This window comes from Myripristis murdjan, chromosome 18, assembly GCF_902150065.1.
Source record: "Myripristis murdjan chromosome 18, fMyrMur1.1, whole genome shotgun sequence".
Lineage (NCBI taxonomy): Eukaryota > Metazoa > Chordata > Actinopteri > Holocentriformes > Holocentridae > Myripristis > Myripristis murdjan.
In genome coordinates this window covers 21,698,670-21,717,224 of record NC_043997.1, presented here as the reverse complement: position 1 = coordinate 21,717,224, position 18,555 = coordinate 21,698,670, and the positions used below count along the sequence as shown (strand labels likewise).

The 18,555-nt window shown below is 41.1% G+C and overlaps 1 protein-coding gene across 2 annotated transcripts in view; it reads left to right on the top strand.

Annotated features, from left to right (window-relative positions):
* The first annotated feature begins 266 nt into the window (after positions 1–266).
* rap1gds1 (RAP1, GTP-GDP dissociation stimulator 1) overlaps positions 267–18,555 on the top strand; it is a 42,388-nt gene continuing 24,099 nt past the window's right edge. For both annotated transcript variants that reach the window (XM_030076126.1, XM_030076125.1), the window contains exons 1-4: positions 267–616; positions 2,397–2,504; positions 10,088–10,210; positions 12,273–12,398. In XM_030076126.1, the coding sequence (XP_029931986.1) occupies positions 613–616; positions 2,397–2,504; positions 10,088–10,210; positions 12,273–12,398 (361 nt within the window). In that variant the 5' untranslated portion in view covers positions 267–612. The remainder of the gene's footprint in view (positions 617–2,396; positions 2,505–10,087; positions 10,211–12,272; positions 12,399–18,555) is intronic.

Below are 18,555 nucleotides of genomic sequence, written 5' to 3'. Positions count from 1 at the left end.
ATGTACAGTATCATCAAGGATAACATACTATATACTCACGCAGTGAGGTAAGGTAAGACTATAAATATGTGCAATCACAAGAGCACTAGTGTAGGGCGTCATGTCATGACTAAACTATGAACGATTTTGTTTAATTTCATTTTTTGCAGAAATTAGACAGTTACACGCCCTTTTTCATTCACTGTCCACAGCATGAACTTCCGACGAGTTATTGCGTTTCCTCATGAAGAGTTTTATTTTGACGGTGGCGAGCGGAAGTTGTCGTCGTGGTGCCGGCGAGCTTGGCGGTGGTGACTCCAGACTGAGCATCGTCCAGCGGGGAGGCAGCACAGTGTGACTGGTGGCGGTGAGGCTATGACAGGAAGCCAGATGTGTTAACCTGGCAGTCTACCGGCGTGCAGGCCGCTGTACAACAGCATCCAGCCTCCTCTTAGCGGGACTGTCCTACCGGCCTGCTGGCTGCTGCTGCTAGCTAACCCAGCCGCTAACTTCACCAGTTTCGGGGACGAACGGCGTGGGTAAAGCGGGGCCTCCGGCTTCTACGACCAGGCTCACAGCTGCCCTGGATAGCTTAACACCCCGCTTCATTTGTCGGAGCAATATCCTACCGAAATGGGTGAGTAGACGGCCAGCTAACCAGCCAGTGTCGAGCCTAGCTAGCTAGCTAGCTAGTTCGCTGGCTCAGGGACATGAAGTAGTCTCCACCTTACATAGTTACACCCAAGAGAATAATGTCTGCACACTGTCAGAGGATGGTCGCTGATTTTTTTCTACGTTATAGCACTGCGTTGGTCCTCCTAGCCCTCATTTACTCGGCCAGCAGTCATAATTCAAATGCTAACTTTAAACCATATGTATGTGTGTGTCTGTGTGTGCGTGTGTGTGTATGTGTGTCGCCTGCCTCAGTGCTCGGGTGGGGTAGCTTGCCCTGACTCCTCTCTCATCCACTACCCGCTGCTCTCCTCAGTGCTGCTGAAGGATTTCTCATGGCACTGCTAGCTCTATAAATAATATTCATCCATATTGCATCCTTGGCTTTGCGATGCATTTAAGTCTGGACTTGTAATGGATTTCTCGAGGGTATCATGTGCTAAAAGATGAATGCACATTCCCAAAAACGGCAGAGTTGTTGATGGTGTAGATGGCAGTCGTCCATCTCCACAGCTGTTATGCAATAAGATCCAGCTCTCCATTACTGTGTGTGCTGCACTGCCTTCACAGTCATGTTACTGTTAGTACTGGTTACTGAGGCAATTGATTAGTAGTTACACGCACACAGGGCTGACTAGTAGTGTAATCTTTGTGTCTGGATGGCATTTAATACAGATTGGTGACATTACAAAGTTGATGTGGATATATATTGCATAGCTTCCATCTGTTTTTGATTCTAAATATCCCACTAGTCATCGCTCATGAATGGCAGACTGAGCAATTATTGTTTGACAGTTTCTAAAGTGATTTCACAAGGTCTAATTCCAGTCCTGATCACATGTGCCAGTGTGACATTAGTTATTATGTGCGTTTGTGTGTGTGTGTGTGTGTGTGTGTGTGGGTTGTGCGGTGCACTGGCAACTGACAGCAAGAACCAGGCCACTGCAACTGCTGACTGCCATCCTTATGTAATTTGTTACCTGGTTTAAGGCTTGCATAGATCACGACGCAGGAGAAAACGATTGAGTGGTTTCATGGTGTACGTAATAATGCATTCAAAGAAATGTCCATTTTGCCATTGCTGGTCCAAACACTCGCCGTCTGGTAGCTCTTTCCTGCTGCACAGGAAGTGGTGTGCATTACATCACTAGTTTGTTAGGAATAAACAGAAGAACTGGTTAACATGGGCAGTAACAGACACTCTGACTGAAATGACAAAGAAAAGAGTGCCACCTGCAGAAAGTCAAACTCCAAAATCCAAAGAAAAAGGGATGTGTCAGTACTGGACACCCAGAAACAGTGAAGAAAGACCAAGATGGCAAGAAAATGAGAAGCAGAGAATCTGGCAGATTAGTGCTCACACTCTCTGGAGCTGTGTGCGCCCCTGCTGGCCTGTGATCAAATCCCACAGGATTCTTCACGCCTGTGTCTCTCCCACTGTGTCCTTGTCAGTTTTCTTGTCATCTCACTAAATATAAAAATGCTAAGTGGTGGTGACTGGCAATTTTCCATTAAAGAGAAAATGCATAAAATGAGGAACTGAGCGCCTGTTTCCTCTTGTATATTACACGTTTATATTGAAACAAATCTTTTCAGGCAGCAGTTAGAGGAACTTGAATATGGGTCAGCAGCAGGCGTGTTTCCTCTGTAATCCCTCCACATGAACATGTCATGTCAGATAGGCCTGGCCAGCTGCACATATGTTGCTTGACTCCAACCTTTGTCTCTTATATTTGTCTTTCCAGACAACCTGAGCGAAGCCCTGGAGAAGCTGAAGCTAGCGTCTGCGGACAGTGCCACCGACAGTGTGGAGAGCTGTCTGGACTGCCTGCTCAAAGCACTCGCTCACAACAGTAAGTCCAGCCAGATGTGCACTGAAGTCCAGCGATTTTTGAACTCTTTAATTTTCTGGACCCTCCATGTTGAGTTTCTGTAAGCCACATGTGGCCATTTGAAGTGATTTTATCATGTAAGGCTGCTATGGGGGCTAACATCATCACGTATGAATCAAATGTGGCTCATTGAATCCACAAGAGTCTCAGCTTTCCAGTCAAAGCCAATTGATGCAACTCCAAGACTGTTTAGGCCCCAGTCTGTACAAACACACCATTTTAAAAGAACATATTTGGACTGCAGGGTTTGTGACCCAAACTGCATGGGATTAGCATGAGGTGGGCATGTCTGCAAAGGGGAGAGCCGTGGCTGCCCAGAGAACCCATTTTCATCCAGATATCTGGAAGTCAGAGGTCAAGGGACCCCACTGGTAATGGGTATGCCAGTTTGTCCTTGCCAAAATTTAGCTGAACTTTGGAGTGTTATTTAGCATGACATAGCAGTGGATTCCTTAGGTCATCTAGTTTCATATGATACCAATATATTTATTTTAAATTGACTGAGTAAAAAACATCAATGAAACATCATAAAAATGAATTGTGATACTTAAGTTAATGGATTTTTTTTCCCAACCCTACACGATCCTGACCTATGACTCACACACTCACCGTTGAGCAATTATGCTGGTCTGGTGCTCAATTTAGTTGTGATTTCTTGAATGAAAAACCAACCAAATCGATCATCAGCGTTGTAGGGCAGGATAAATGTTGTTGTCTGTGTCGGAGACTGAAAGCCAAGTAGCGTGTTAGCTAATTTGACAAAGTCGATTATAAAATACCCCCTTGAGTAACAAATTTACTTTACATTCACAGATGGCATGGCTTCTCAATGTTGCCTGATGCCTGCTCCGCTCTTTAAACCCCGGCAAAATCAGTATGTTGGCCTGTCTACGACGTTAGGGAAAATCATACCCACCTGAGCAGGAAGCTTTTCAGCTTCCTGCTCTGAAATTAACACCATTTACCCTCCAAATGCGGGTTTGGTTTGGTGGGTAAATAAATTGGGGTTGTCAGCCAGGTGACCGTTAAATAATTTGGAATTACAGTTTACGATCAGGTGTACATCACTGTGTTTTTTTATGTGTAGCAGCTGAGACTAATGTCCATCAAACCTATCATGATGTCAGCCAATCAAATCAAAGCTGCTTATTACTATGTGGCACAGCAGAAGCCCCGAGATCCTGGCTAAAATATGAAGCTCAAAAGCACAGTATGTAAATAATGCATGATGCAGTTTTATGGCTGGTAACAAACATTTTTTGGCTGGTAAAATTCTCTCAGCTTACCTGCCATTGGCAGATAAGCCAGAAAGTTAATTTTGGACTCTGCCTCCATCCTTGGAAAGCAAAGTTATCTGCTACAACAAACTAACAAACACAGCCACGAATAGCTGTGCTCTAACCCCAACAAATGAGGCAGAGGGAGTTGACGTCTCTGGAACTGCCAGTAAACATGTCTGGGAGCTGATGAAAATCTCATTCCTTATAATTTTGAGATCTTGCCCCACAGTCATCAAGTTTCATTACTGTGGCTATGTCACAAATGAGGACGAGCAGTAAAGAATAGGACAGTGGAGATTTCATTTCTCTGAATTTAGGAATAAAAGAAAAAAATATTTTACAGCAGGGAGAGTTATACCAAAGAGGTTTCTTGCCATTAGACACTGATATATTTCTTTTTAAAACAGTGATATTTTGGATTGTACTCCCTTATCCTGTGAAAAATGTTTGGCATGCCCAGCTGGGACATGTAGCGATTCTGTTCATGCCTCAGGTCGAGAAATACAGGGTCTGCAAATGTGGATCAGGGTTGTAAGAAATTTATACCCCTGTCTTTTTCTCTTCTCTTCTTTTTTTTTTTACTTTTATTTTTTTTTACTTACTTTTTTTAAATTTTTTTTTTTTACTCAAAATCATGATAAGATTTGAACTGTGAGTTTTGTGATCCGCACCCTTACTGAAAAGCAGATCAAGATAAAAAAAAAATGCTCAGCTCCATCTCTCGGTGCTTCACAGTGCTGATTGGCTGGGCAGAGATTCCTCACTTCCTCACTACGTCTGCAGTTGTCGTGTTAGACTTCCAGGCTTGTAGAAATAGCTGGGTGCTCGTTGTGGTGAAGCCGTGCTGTCTCCCACTGAACCAGACTTGACTTTTCCTTACTTGAAGTTTGTCCACACTAGGCTTTGGTGTGGCTTTGTGAAAGACAAAACTGAGACTGTAGAACACATTTGTGGAGAGAAGATAATTATATAGATGCGTTATTTTGTTTTAAGATGTTGCCGTTCATTTGTTCTCACGAGTTTGTGCAAAAAGGCTGTAATCACACCTCATCATGTACAAACCATCCAGTTCATTTTGCCGGCCAGTTTGGAGCACAGACAGCGGGGTGCGACACTCACCAAACTGAAAGGCGGTTGCTTTCTTCTGTTATGTTTATGTTTTTTTTTTTCTTTTTTGCAAATTCTAATCTGGCCTTCCTGTTCTGGAGTGACACCAGTGGTTTGCACCTTGCTGTATACCTTCTGTATTTTTTTTCTCGCGAACGTCTCTTGACTGTAGATTTGGACACTGATATGCCTACCTCCTCGAGAGTGTTTTTGACTTCCCTTGATGTTTTGAATGGGTATTTCTTCACCAGGTAAAGAATTCTTCAGTCATCCACTTTAGATGTCTTCCGTGGTCTTCCAGGCCTTTTGGTGTTGCTGAGCTCACCAGTGGATTCCGAGACACCTCTTTGAATCATATTTTGAGGGTTCTGCTGAGCCTCTAAAAATGAGGTGACAGTATATAAAACTGGCTGTAATTCCTGTAATCAAGATTTTCAAGGTGACCTGCAATCATAGGTAGGACTAAGGAGGTTCCACAAAAGCTGAGAGGAAATTATTTCATTGCACCTGATGGGCATTGGGATAAGATTTCCCAAAAATGTAACTTACCAAGAAACACCATTGGGAGCATTACGAGAACCTTTGAAAGTTATGGCACAGCTGCAAACCTGCCTGCCTTTGAGAAAAAGCTCAAAATTTCATTAAGAGGAATTAGCAACACAGTCAGGACAACTAAGAAAAACCCCCATGTTGCTGCAAGACGCCTACAGGATGACCTGATGAAGGCTGGCACAAGTGCTTCAGTGGCTATAAAATGAGCACTCAGTAAACAAGAACTTCATGGCCGGCCTCCAAGACGCACTCCACTCTTCACCACAAGGAACATTAAAGGTTGACTAGAATATGCCAGGGGGAATTTGGGAAGGACTGCAGAGTTTTGGGAGACAGTTCTATGGACTAATGAAACTAAACCAGAGCTGTTTGGATTCATGGTCCAGTGGTAAGTCTGGTGTGACTAAGGCCAGGCTTATGAACAGAAGAATGCCATCCCCACGGTCAAGCATGGAGATGATGATGTGTGGATGTTTTTTCTGCTGCAGAAACTGGCAGTCTTCACTGTGTACCTGGCATCATGGATTCCCAGAAATACCCGGCCATTTTAAAGAGGAACATGATGCCCTCTGTTGGGAAATTGAACCTTGGTGATCACTGGATTCTCCAGCAAGACAATGTTCCCAAGCACACCTCCAAATCAACCAAAGCTTGGTTGAGAAATAGATCCTAGAATGTCCTGGAGTGGCCTTCTCAGTACTCAGATTTAAATCTGATTGAAAATCTTTGGTGGGATTTTAAAAAAGGCAGTTGAAGCATGGAAGCCATCAAGCATCAGTGAGCTAGAGGCTTTTGCAAGTGAAGAATGGGCAAAGATTCCAATAGAGAGGTGTAAGAAGCTTGTCGGCACATGTTTGAAGTTATAAAGGCTAAAGGATGCTCCACAAAATATAGAAGCTGGGAGTTGAATAATAGTGCACATATTTGTGAAAACTGTTACATTTTTCTTTTTGAATTCAAAATTAAGTCAGTTTATATGCTCAAAAGAATCTCAAATAGATTTTTTTTAGTTGTTTAATGAGGCTTTTTGTCAGATTTTCCTTAACCTTGATTCACATCACTATAACGTCTTTTGAGATAAGGGTGTTGAATATTTCCGATTGCAACTGCAGAACATGCGTGATATTAATAATTCAAAAGTCAACGATATGGACCAATCAGTAAAATACGTTGTGAAGTAACTGCATTTTCTGCATCCAGTTGGTATTATTATGCTGTATGTTAAAGAATGCTCAATTTTCACTGTTGTTGCACTGAAAGTATTGTCAGAGCATTGTGTTGAAGCAGAGGTTGCAGCAAAATATTTGTTTTGCAGTGTTTTTAATATTTTTAAGATTATTTCAGTACAGCCTAAGACAGTGATTAGTCCGTTCTGATTAATAAAATACTTTGTGAAGTAACTGCATTTTCTATGTCCATGTGGTATTACCATGCTGGTCTTTGAAGAATGCTTAATTCTCACTGTTGCCACACTTAAAATTTCAAATAAGTGTGTGATATTACTATGGGTTCATAATCATATTGTGTTACTATCAAGATATTTGGCATAAATATTGAGGTATGACATCTTGTCCATATCATGTAGCCCTACTGCTAACCCACCTCAAAGAATGTCATCAGCTTGGGTTTCAGTGGAGAGTTTGAGTGTCCTCTGATTTTGTAAATGCAAAGGTTTTCTTTGGAATGAAAACCGAAAAAAATCAAAGAGACTAAATATCAGCACAAAATGATAGCTGTTGGCCAACTTAGTACATCACTGTGTGCCTTTGAGTCTGAAGCTCAAAGTGCTGGTTAGCAGATGGGGTGTCAGTAGTGGCCTTACTGTCTTCTTGATCAGTCCGAGTGTGTTGTTTTGTGGCTGAGCGTCCTGACTCCTGTTGTGTTATTTGCTTATCACAGTAACTGAACTATTCACGGAGCACACAGAGGCAGTGTGACAGAGTCTGAGATCTGTCTGTATTGTGGTCTTAGCTCCAGTCTTTCTTCCCCACAGTCCACAGCTCCTGCAGGCATGCTAACAGCCTCTACTTTCGATAGACTTCCTTAGAAATGAACCTTTGAGGGATGCCTTGTGCCACTGCTAATTGATTATGCATTAGCAGGGCAGGAATGACATTTTTGTGCCGTTACAGGCCTCAGTAGTTGGTAAACCCTAATATTCAATATTCCGAGAAAAAAACTCAGAATTTCTGAGATTAAAGTTGTAAATTCATGAAAAACAACTCACAAATATATGAGAAAAAATCTAAAATTTAAAAATTCTTAGAATATACATTAGATTATAAAGTCACAAATTTTCTAGGAAAAAACTTGGAAAAATAGTTTCTTATAATTTTTTTGTTTGTTTTTTCGGCCAAAGAAGCACATGGCTTGACTTTGCGAGGTTGGATCAGCCACAAACTGCAGACGCTGCCACTCGCCGTGTATCAGGCCTGCAGCTGATGGCCTCATCATATTCTACTTTGAAATGGGATTTAGTAACAAGGAAATCCTGGTGATTTTAGTCCAGAATCACAATATTGTTTTCTTCTGAATCGGCCTAAGTCACGGCAATGTCACTTCAAAGTCCAGATGTTGACGAGAATATTGTGATTCTGGGCTTAAATCACCAGGACTTCCTTCATACTGAATCCCTTAATCTCAGAATTTTAGATTTTTTCTCATAAATTTGTGTTTTTTTTCATGTAAATGTACCACTGCAGTCTTAGAGAATATCCAGGTTTTTTTCTTGTAAATTTATGACTTTAATCTTGGAAATTATGCATTTTTTCTTGGAATATTACCCTCCTCCCCCGGCTCCATAATTATTTGTTTCTCTCTGCAGTGGCCCTAGTACTCTGTTGAAACACTACCAAAGTTCAGTTCTGCTTTAATTTCCTGTTTGCACACCTTTTTATATGAAAATGATGCATGTTATAACTTTTGGTGTTCACTCCAGTACTACAGCACTTTGATCAGCTGTCTTTGGTTGGAATAAACATATCTGTGCATGATAGTCATCCAGTTTTGGAATAATTAGTCTACATAGTAACCTGAGCTACAACACACTAGCTGCCTCTGGCTCAGTATGTGGGCTTTGCTTTTGAATTAAATCTACTAGCCACTTTGGCATGTGACCAATCCATTGATTTTTCCAGCATTTGGCTGGCTGCTGGTGGTAACTGTAACTGTCTTCTCTGGCTGTTGTGTAGCATTGCACATTGCTAACTGCCTGTAAAGTCTGCATAAGAAAAGGAGAGGGGACGACGGTTGCCATCAGCTACCTCTGGTCTGGACTCAGCTGTGGCGACTAGTATGCGCCTGAAGCTACGTTATTGGGCAGCGTGACTGTACTGGCTAGACACCAGCTGGGTAATGTGTCGGTGCAGACATCTTGCTGCTGGATGAGCAATCCTCCCATAGCTAAGCTCCACAGCAGAGCTATTCTTACTTTGAGTCATCTCAATTATGGAACACGTGAGAACCAAAAACATGTGATAATAAGTATAATTTGAGGGAAAGCAGCTGCATTGTTTCCATTGTGAACCTAATACTCTGTAAAGCCACTTTTCATTAAATACAAAGCCAAGTATTTGCCCCCTGCTGCTCTCTCTGATGAATTACAAACAATCTGTTGTGTATGTGGATGAGCAAGTTTTAAATGAGCTCATAGTAACTGATTCTGTTCATGAAGTTACACTGAAATTGGGTAGGATGATTCTAACAACTATGAAAGCTGTAAATACTCATATGGCTGGGCAATATGGTTGAAATCAGTACCAACCATTTTTTTTCAGTTGATATTTATAATAATGTGTGGGCTTATTCCTGAAAATTTTTGGGCCACATTTAATCACTGTAGAATTATTATTATTTTTTTAATAATAGACTACATGTTAAAGCACATGACCAAATGTGGAAAAAAATTCAAACAATATTCCATAAAATGTTCATGCTTACTTTAATCAGTTTTTAAGTAAAAATTTGCTTATTGTCATCAATACAGACTGCAGAATTGTGTCACAATATCCAAAAATGACCAAACCATCATGATATGATAGTTCTGGAGAATGATTAAAGATAATATTGAATTATCGCCCAGCCCTGTCTGTTCATTATAATGTTATTCTTTGGAGGCCAATACGTTTTTTTTTTAATTATTATTATTTTAGCTCACTGTCCCTCAGTGGGTGAGTCAAAACATTAATTCAGGACACTTGGACACTCTTGTGATAGATTGTCTCCATATGTTTTCATGTTCTGCTCCATTCCACATCTATAGATTTAGTATAGTGGGTTTAAGTTGTTGTATAGTGGATATAAGATGTCTGTGCTCTTAGGCTAAGGTCTGTGACATAGGAGGTTTTTCTGAGGTACCTGGGTTCAAAAATGGGTTCAAAAATAATTTGCTGTTATAAGGAATAATCTTAAGTTATGTAATGATATGGCCTAACTGACTGTCATTATCCAGCAACTGTCATCAGCATCATGAACGCCAAGTAAATGCCAAGTAATCTCAAGTTCTGTAAAACATCAACTGAAGCTGTGTCTGTAGCTTGTATTTATGAAAGGTGCCATTTGATTTTAAGGAAAGTCATGTTATTTGCCCTTTGGTTTCCTCTGTAGACACAGAAGCCAGTGTGAAGATCCAGGAGATGGGTGTCCTCCCCCTGCTCCCAAACCTGCTGAACCCTCAGTCCTCCTGCACCCCGAAAGTAGCCAACATCATAGCTGAGGTGGCCAAAAATGGTGAGGTTTGGTTTCCAAGTCCATCCATCCAGGGACATCCTGAGTTTTGATTCCCCCATTTCTCAGTAATTTCTCTCTCTCTCTCTCTCTCTCTCTCTCTCTCTCTCTCTCTCTCTCTCTCTCTCTCTCTCTCTCTCTCTCTCTCTCTCTCTCTCTCTCTCTCTCTCTCTCTCTCTTTTTTTTTTTTTTTAATACATTTTACCTTGTTCTCATCTTTGTGTTTTTCCTGCTTGCTTATCCAATAATGTAATCGCTGAATTAAAGTCAGCTGTCTGTTTTATTAATCCAAATATATTGAAAATGTGTTGTACATATATCTGGTCCCTCAAATCTAATAGTTGAAGGAATGGTATATCTGTTTGATTGAACCTAGGCTAGTTTCAGCAGCCTCCTTCAGCATTCTGTGGCTGTGAAAAGCTGACCTGTCTCTGACTCGGAGGTTACTTGCATAACTACAGCATCAGAAAGATTCCATTTTCTTGAATCCCTCTGTGTAATTACAGAAGAAGCTTTTAAAGGAGAAGAAAACGGAATTGAATGGAAGTTGGGGCAGGAAAAAGGTTAGCATAATGAATGGGTTTTTAGAGGCTTACAAGACGGTCAGCAGCTAATGATCACTCCCCAGCACTCTGCCAGGCTTGGCAGCAACCCGCTGGCATTTATCTGTCACCGCTTCCGGAAGTGTCTGTTGCCAGCCAAGTGACTGCTGGGCCGAAGACAGCTCCCTTTCTAACAGACACTTTTAACTGATTTGATTGTTCCAAGCACTAAGCAAGATTTTTATGAGAAAAATGCATCTGCCTTTGCCTGAAAGTACAAAGTGTGGCTGTAGCAGCGAAAAACATCTTCACTAATTGAGACACCAGAGAATCACCCTACTTGCCCAAATTAATATCTGTTGTTGCTATCGACTCTAACATTCTTAAAATAGCTGCCTTAATCCACTCAAAGAAGGTTTAGCATCAGTGTTAGCCGGGGGGAAGGCCATGTCAATGGCAGGAGGCTAACAGTTAGCATTTGGAGCATCCAGCCAGTATCCAGCACTCAGAAATGATCAGAGGAAGATAGCACCACTAATGTCCTACATAACAACCAGGGGAAAGTGTTCTTGTGCTGAACAAACGCCACAATAACAATGGCAGCTTCGATAAGGATGAACAAAAAGGCAATATAACTCTGTTTGTGCTTTGATGATGACTCACATCACAGAAGTAGATTTAAGATGTTATTACCTTCCTGATTGTACAAGAGAGCTCAAAAGAAAGGTTGGTCACAAGGAGCCGACAGAAACAAACCAGCTCTGATCCAAGCATCACTCAGTTTACAATCAGTCACACTGTCTGCTGTTGGCCTCATATAAATCAATTTCAGGAGCAACTGCATTTGTCTGTTCATTTAATCAATTATGCACAGGCTATAGCAGAACAATCCTCTGTCAACTCAAATAATAATCAGTGATGATTAAAAAAAAAAAGAACATAGGTGTCATAACTAAGGCTAAGGGATATAGCTTCTCATTTATTGCTTGACTGTGTGTTGTATTGACCTTAGTGTATTTTCAGTAACAGCAGCAGTAGAAACTAGAAATTGCCTGCTTGTTACCAGGGAAGCACTCCAGTGTTTACTACACCAATTTTAACTCTTTCTGAATGCTGGGTAGTTTTAAACATCTCCTGGAATTTAAAAAGTGTCTACTTTTAAGTGAAACCAGATTATTTAGAATAGGTTAAAATGTACATATCAGTGTGGTTGGTCAAGCCTGATAAAACAGAATTTGAAATATCAAGCATTTCAGCATTTGCACAAGTTCAGTGTAATTGCTATCGCTGGAAAAGAGCTGCATTGCTCCAAAGATCTTGTGTCTGAAGATATGTCTGTTGATATTCAGAAGCTTAATTTGCCAATCCAAGTGCAAATATTTGGGATCTGGTTTGGCACCCACACTGATACCATAGATGCTACTCATGAGGCTCTTGTGAAAACGTCTCGGCTCTTACATTCCTTGAGCAAGTGGCAGATGGAGCCAGTTTTCTGCCAACACATTATCCATGCCTCTCCCTAGAGTTCATGCGGAGTCCCTGTGTCGAGGCCGGCCTCATCCCTCCACTAGTCCAGCTGTTAAACTCCACTGACCAGGAAGTTCTGCTCCAGACCGGCCGAGCCCTGGGCAACATCTGCTATGACAGCCGTAAGTAGAAAACTTCTCCTTTTCAGGAACGCTCAGTCCCCCCTGGACCTCAGCATCATCACCGCCGCATAGCAAAGGAAGAAGCCATATTGATCGCGGTGGGGAAACTGATTGTTGCAACAGCAAAACACTAGTCAGGATACGGCAGAAAAGGAAAAAAAATAGACTGCATACAGAGGGATAGACTGTAAACAATAGAAAGAAACGCAATAAAAACCAATAAAGTATATACTGCTTACATGAAATAGTGGGATCCTTCTGTTAAAGTCTGTATTTAAGTCTCAGTCTCAGTATGAGAGCTGCTGTCGGAGTATGCTAGTGTTGAGAAAGCCATGTGCCATCTAATGTAACTTTATTAAAAAATGTATCACATGGTAGAAGAGAAATCATAGGATTCCAATCCTTTGAAGGCATAGTTCACCTATTTTGAAAATTTTTATGTTTTTTTTTTTAACTTTGTTTGTACTTATGTATTTATTTATTTGGTTATAAAGCAGTTATTTTTTTGGGAATATTGGCTAGGGGGAAGTCCATTTCAGTGGCAGGAGGCTAACAGTTAGCATTTGCAGCATCCAGCCAGTATCCAGCACTCAGTAACAATGAGAGGAAGATAGAAACACTACTGTGCTACATAACAACTAGGGGGAAGTGAAATAATCAGGAGTTCAAGGCCGTAGGGCTGAAATCCTATTGTTTTTGTGCTGGTTTATTTTTTTATTAATATTCTACCTTTTCTTGTTCAGAAATGTTTTTGCAAATTCCCATGAGATTGTAAATGGTAGAGACATGAAATTTTGCACATTGGTTGGAAGTTGTGTGCAAATGCTGCCCAAGAAATCTGACCTCAGTCCGCCTGATGGGTCACTATAATTGAAAATCAAAATTTTTAACTTTAAAAATTCATAACTCTGATTTACATGAAATTTGGTACGGACATCCATGAATCCTCACCCAACAAATTTGCCTCAGAACCCATAAGATCTACTGTATTTTTGTCATTTTGAATTTTTTGAAAAACACACTTTTGACATCTCCTAGACCGTGGGATCAGTTCCTTCAAAATTCACTGTGGATCATTATTGAACCAAGGTCATCAAAGGTGCATAAGGCTTGCTGATATCTTATTTCGTTTTCAAGATATTGACCAATGAACTTCAAAAGGGGCGTGGCTTAGCACATAAATGGACAGAAGTCAATACCATCATTACGAATCCATCATTACGAAACATAGGTGGCACTACAAATGCCAAAAATAGGTGTGGCATAACACAAATCAGACTGTAAGTCACAAGTTATTTGTCCAGTCATTCCAAATTGGCAGGATATGTCTACACCAGTACCTGAAATATACCCTTAAAGTTATTTTTGATTAAGCTGTTGAAGCTCTCAACTTCTAATGGCTTTATTGGCTTGAACCCTGGAATTGCTGCTTGCGGCGATGTTATTCTATTTTTTTGTGAAAATGGGTGAACTATCCCTCTAAGGAGCATCTCGTACCAAAATGTAAAGTCTGTCATTATCTGTTTACCTCTGTCTCATAGGATACTCCACTGAAGTTTGTATGACAATCAAACACACAGCAAGCTTGTTCCTGCAGGTCCATGTCAGCCTTGTTCTGAACATTTAAAGTGAATGGAGTCCGACAGCACAGGACTACCTGTATATGTCTCTAAACAATGTCCACAGCATCAGTTGCACTATTAGTCCAATAGACTGATACTTAATTTACTTAGGGGGCACATCCTCCTCTGCTGTAGAATGAAATTAGCTGATTCTGTGTTAGGTGTTTAAAAAACACAGGAAGACGCTGCACAGCAGAAATAGAACAAAAGAGACTTTGCCTCTTTTGCACCAATTTATTTTGAGCCCCAAATGCTGATGTGTTTCGGTATATTTGGTATATTTATTAGAACATCTGTGTTAGGTGTGTCTGGCGATGCTATTTGTATTTGCACCTGCATTTGTTCAGCCAGGGTTTCTGTTCTATTCATTTTTCAGTGGCGCCCGACACCTGCAACAATTTTTTTTGCTGCTCCTGTGGTATTTAAGATAAGATAGTCAGTCCTGGTACACATACGTAGACAAGCTGTCTCTCCATTTTGAGCTGTTGGAACAAGTCAGAGTGATTTTTGTAATCAATATTATCAAATAATGTTTTCAGCTAATGTTATCCATCTAACTAGCTACCTTACCCGTGTTAGCAAAGTCATGAGTCACATGGCCTGAACATGTTAGTGTGCGATACAATGCCACAGAAAGTTTCTCAGCCGCATCAGTCTCTTCTGCGGTTTTATTTTGAATGGTGACAATTCCAGTGGCAGTTTCTCAATGTGTTTCACAATCCGAGGCTCAGAGACAATATGTGAGTTCAGCGCAGTTAACACAGCGATTTGCCAGTAAATCACAATTCTACTGGTGCAAATTGCTGCACTGAGAATTGAAACGAAGCAAGGCAGATAGCTTGGTAGAAGCTGTTTAACACAGGATACGTCTCGTATAACCAGAACCCATTCACTGTAATTGTGTGTCAGGGAGCTCCAATGTAAGTGCAGTCAACAACTTGCTGTGTGTTTGGTGGTTGTAAAAACTTTACTTTGGGTTGACTTGTTCCTTGAAGGTCAGACAGTGATTCACACTGGAGGAGCTGCAGGTCTGGGCCAGATTTATTTGCCATTTGTCATCCTTTTTTTGCTGAGAGAAAGGCAGACAGAAGAATGAGTTTTTGGGTGACTTCACTTTCACAAGAGCCACGTAGACTTCTCATAGCATGCTAGATGGTTCTTCTGTTGTGTTACAGTGTCTGTCAGGAAGTGATGTTTGTATTACCAAAATCAGACTTACACTTAAAGTGACACTATGCATATTTCCATATAATAGTATATAGTTAATTAAGCTCTTCTCCTTGTGCAGAATAAACTGTAGTTTTACTGCTAGAGCTTCAGATAGTCTGCTGCGACAAGCAGTCTTCTTGCGTAACCAGTTTCTTGATACACTTGAAAAGATGTGTCATTGCTGTAAGAGTTTGGGTTTACAGTTTGGTTCACAAGAATTGCAGAAAAAGATACAAAACTGCCATGCCCAGCCAATGTGGAAAAATTCGCTCTACTAAAAGTTTGCAAGCAAAAACTGAAATTGATAATGGTTTTGACATCAGGAAGAATGTACAGATCGCCTTCCATCGCTCAAAGCTGATGCCATCATCCATCGTTATACCCTACTACTGTGTCAAAGCTTTATATAATAGATTTAAAAAAGCAAACATGCATGTGTTACAGGTGTCATACATGTGTGCAGGACTGTTACTCCTCAGTATTGGCTTATTCTTAGATTTGCACCCAAATCCTGTGACTGCTAATATAGTATGCAGCCTTGCTACAAATTAAGTTCAAGTATCACTACTAGCCAATCTTAAGCCCATGCGGGCTGGACATGGGCACTTTGAAATAAATTTACTGCATCTTCCAGAGAAGTACCTTTAACTAACCTTGCAACATATGTTGAAGTACTATGCCAAAATGCCCAGACAGCCCAGTACAGACAGATTTTCAGTTGAAGGGCATTTATATCAGTGCGAAACTCTACACTCTATATATGGCTTACAGAGGAGTTACGTCTTTTTCTGTTTAATTTTCCTTTACCTTTTGATATTGTGTGCAGTATTTCACTGTTTATGCCCAGTGCTCTGCAAAATAGTTTTTCAGTCAAAGGTGCCATGTATCGTATTTTAGAATCAACATTTTTACAAGCATTTTTAGACAAATTTGAGATATAATTGCTGTAAACACACAAGGCCATTGCTGAGAAAATTGCAGCCTCTACCAGCTCCTTTCAATGCATGTTACACTGTGCATCAGCTGGCAGGTGAGGATATCTGTTGAATTACTTTAGAGCACCAAGGGACACTACTTTATGGCACAAAACAGGAAGAGGGCACAGACCCAGCACAAATAGAACTAAAGCTTTCTGTGTTTCTGTCAGTGGCACATAGTGGAGGGAATGAAAATAACTTTTTTGAATATCCTCTTCAGTAAAGCTGAGAGGATGGGAAACAGGAAGTAATAGAGTTCAAGGGAAATGTGTTTTTTATTTTTTATTTTTTAATTTTGAGAACACACTAACACAAACAGTACCACTGGTGTGAGATAATCATGAGTAATCTTGGCTGAGGTCCCATTTGTTTAAAACTGATTGTGCACTTAGCTACCACAATTCATTCAGTGGTGACATAATAATGAGAGAGTTCCTCCCTTTTCAAAAATTTTAGATTATTTCATTTACCGCCTAGCTTTGATGTTCGTCAGTTATGGTTCTATCTTCATCTTACTGAGTGCTGGATACTGGCTGGATGCTCCAAATGCTGAAAACTGTTAGCCTTCTCTCATTGATGTGGACTTCTCCCAGCTAACATCTTTAAATGAACCACCCTAATCCTCTCAAGGAAGGTTTAACATCACTTTACAAGTGTCACTTTCCCAAACTAAATTGCACAAATAGCTACCGAGTGCACAGGGATGATTTTTTTGCTCAGATTACTATTTAAAATGGTATTTTTCCTGTTATCAACATCTGGAAAGATCCTGTAACCTCTGCACTTTCTGTATCACTCCTTACCAGATCAGCAGTAGCTACCACAGACATGGAAGTAGATCGTTTGAGATTGCTATCTTTTGTTTTCTTCATTGAAGACATGTATGTAGGTTAGAGGACAAAAATAAAATTCTCTTTGGTTTCCAAAAGCGACAAATGATGTTCTTTTTTCTTTTTTTGGTGGATTAAGACAGTTATTTTTAAGAATCTTGGCTGGGGGAAGTCCACATCAATGGAACGAAGCTAACACTAATCCTGTGCATTTGAAGCATCTGTCCAGTGGTCCTGGATAGATGCATAGGGGGTTATTGGAAAAAAAATATAATATCCTGGCCACAGGAGGAGATAGAAGCTACTGATGTCAAGACAAGGAAGCTCCTCACAATGTATGGAGGGTTTCACGCCAAGTCCAGCACCTTGAGGCTGTACACTAAGCGGAAAGAGGGAGGTCGAGGACTGGTGAGCGTCAAAGCCACTATCCAGGATGAAACAACACAGATCCAGGAATATATCAGGAAGATGGCCCCCACCTCAGGCAGCAGAAGCCCAGTGAGGAGGTGGAAAAGGCACTATAATGGAGGTACAAGCCCCTGCATGGTATGTACCACTGACAGATAGCAGAAGTGGCTGATATGGTGATCCTGAGCGACAGCAACATCAGGAAGACTGAACACGTGAAACTTGTAAAATACCAAGGGCTGAGAGTGGAGCTAGAGAAGATGTGGGGAGTGCTGGCTACAGTGTTGCCAGCGGTAATTGGAGCTCTCCGGGCTGTGACACCCAAACTAGGAGAATGGCTCCAGCAGACTCCAGGAACAACATCTGAGATCTCTGTCCAGAAGAGTGCAATCCTTGGAACAGATAAGATGCTCCTAGGCTTCTGGTAGAGGACCCCATCTTGAAGAAGAAACAAGACCTTCCAATGGAGCAAGTGGGGAATTTATTTCTATTTTAAATGCCTGAAAATGCTTCATTCACTCAGTTGAAGCAGGCTCTTGCCCTTGCAGTTGTTCTTTTAAAAACAATAAGGTTGCCCAGGAAATGTGTCATTATTACAGTTCTGCGGGGCGAAGGGGCCTCTGTGAGACATTGCAGCAGTGTGTGGAAGAGGTGAGCGCTGGTCTGAGTCAAGAAAAGCAATATTTAGCCGAGACATTGGAACCGACATAAGGAGGCTTTAATCGCAGCTGTTGATGGTACTGCATAGTTTCTCCCCTTGTTGAAGAGCTGGAGATCTGTGGCATCTGGTGGGATGTGACATTTGTTTGAGTGGAGGGGGGTCTCAGTACATTAGAACAGCTTTGTGAAAGACATGCTGGGAGAGTCTGGAGCAGCAGCTGCTCACTTCCGTAAAGAAACACACACTGTAATATAGCAGACAACACAACAGAATTTTTTTTGGCCACTTGACCAGGGTCAGTGGAAGTCGCATTTGTTACAGCAGCTCTGCTACATACATGGACAGTTAACCGTCTGAAGAGAGAGAAGATAAAATGGAAGGAAGGTTAAATGTTTCATCACCGAGATGATCGCCAGTACATTTTTTCCATCGCTGATAGCGGATGCCATC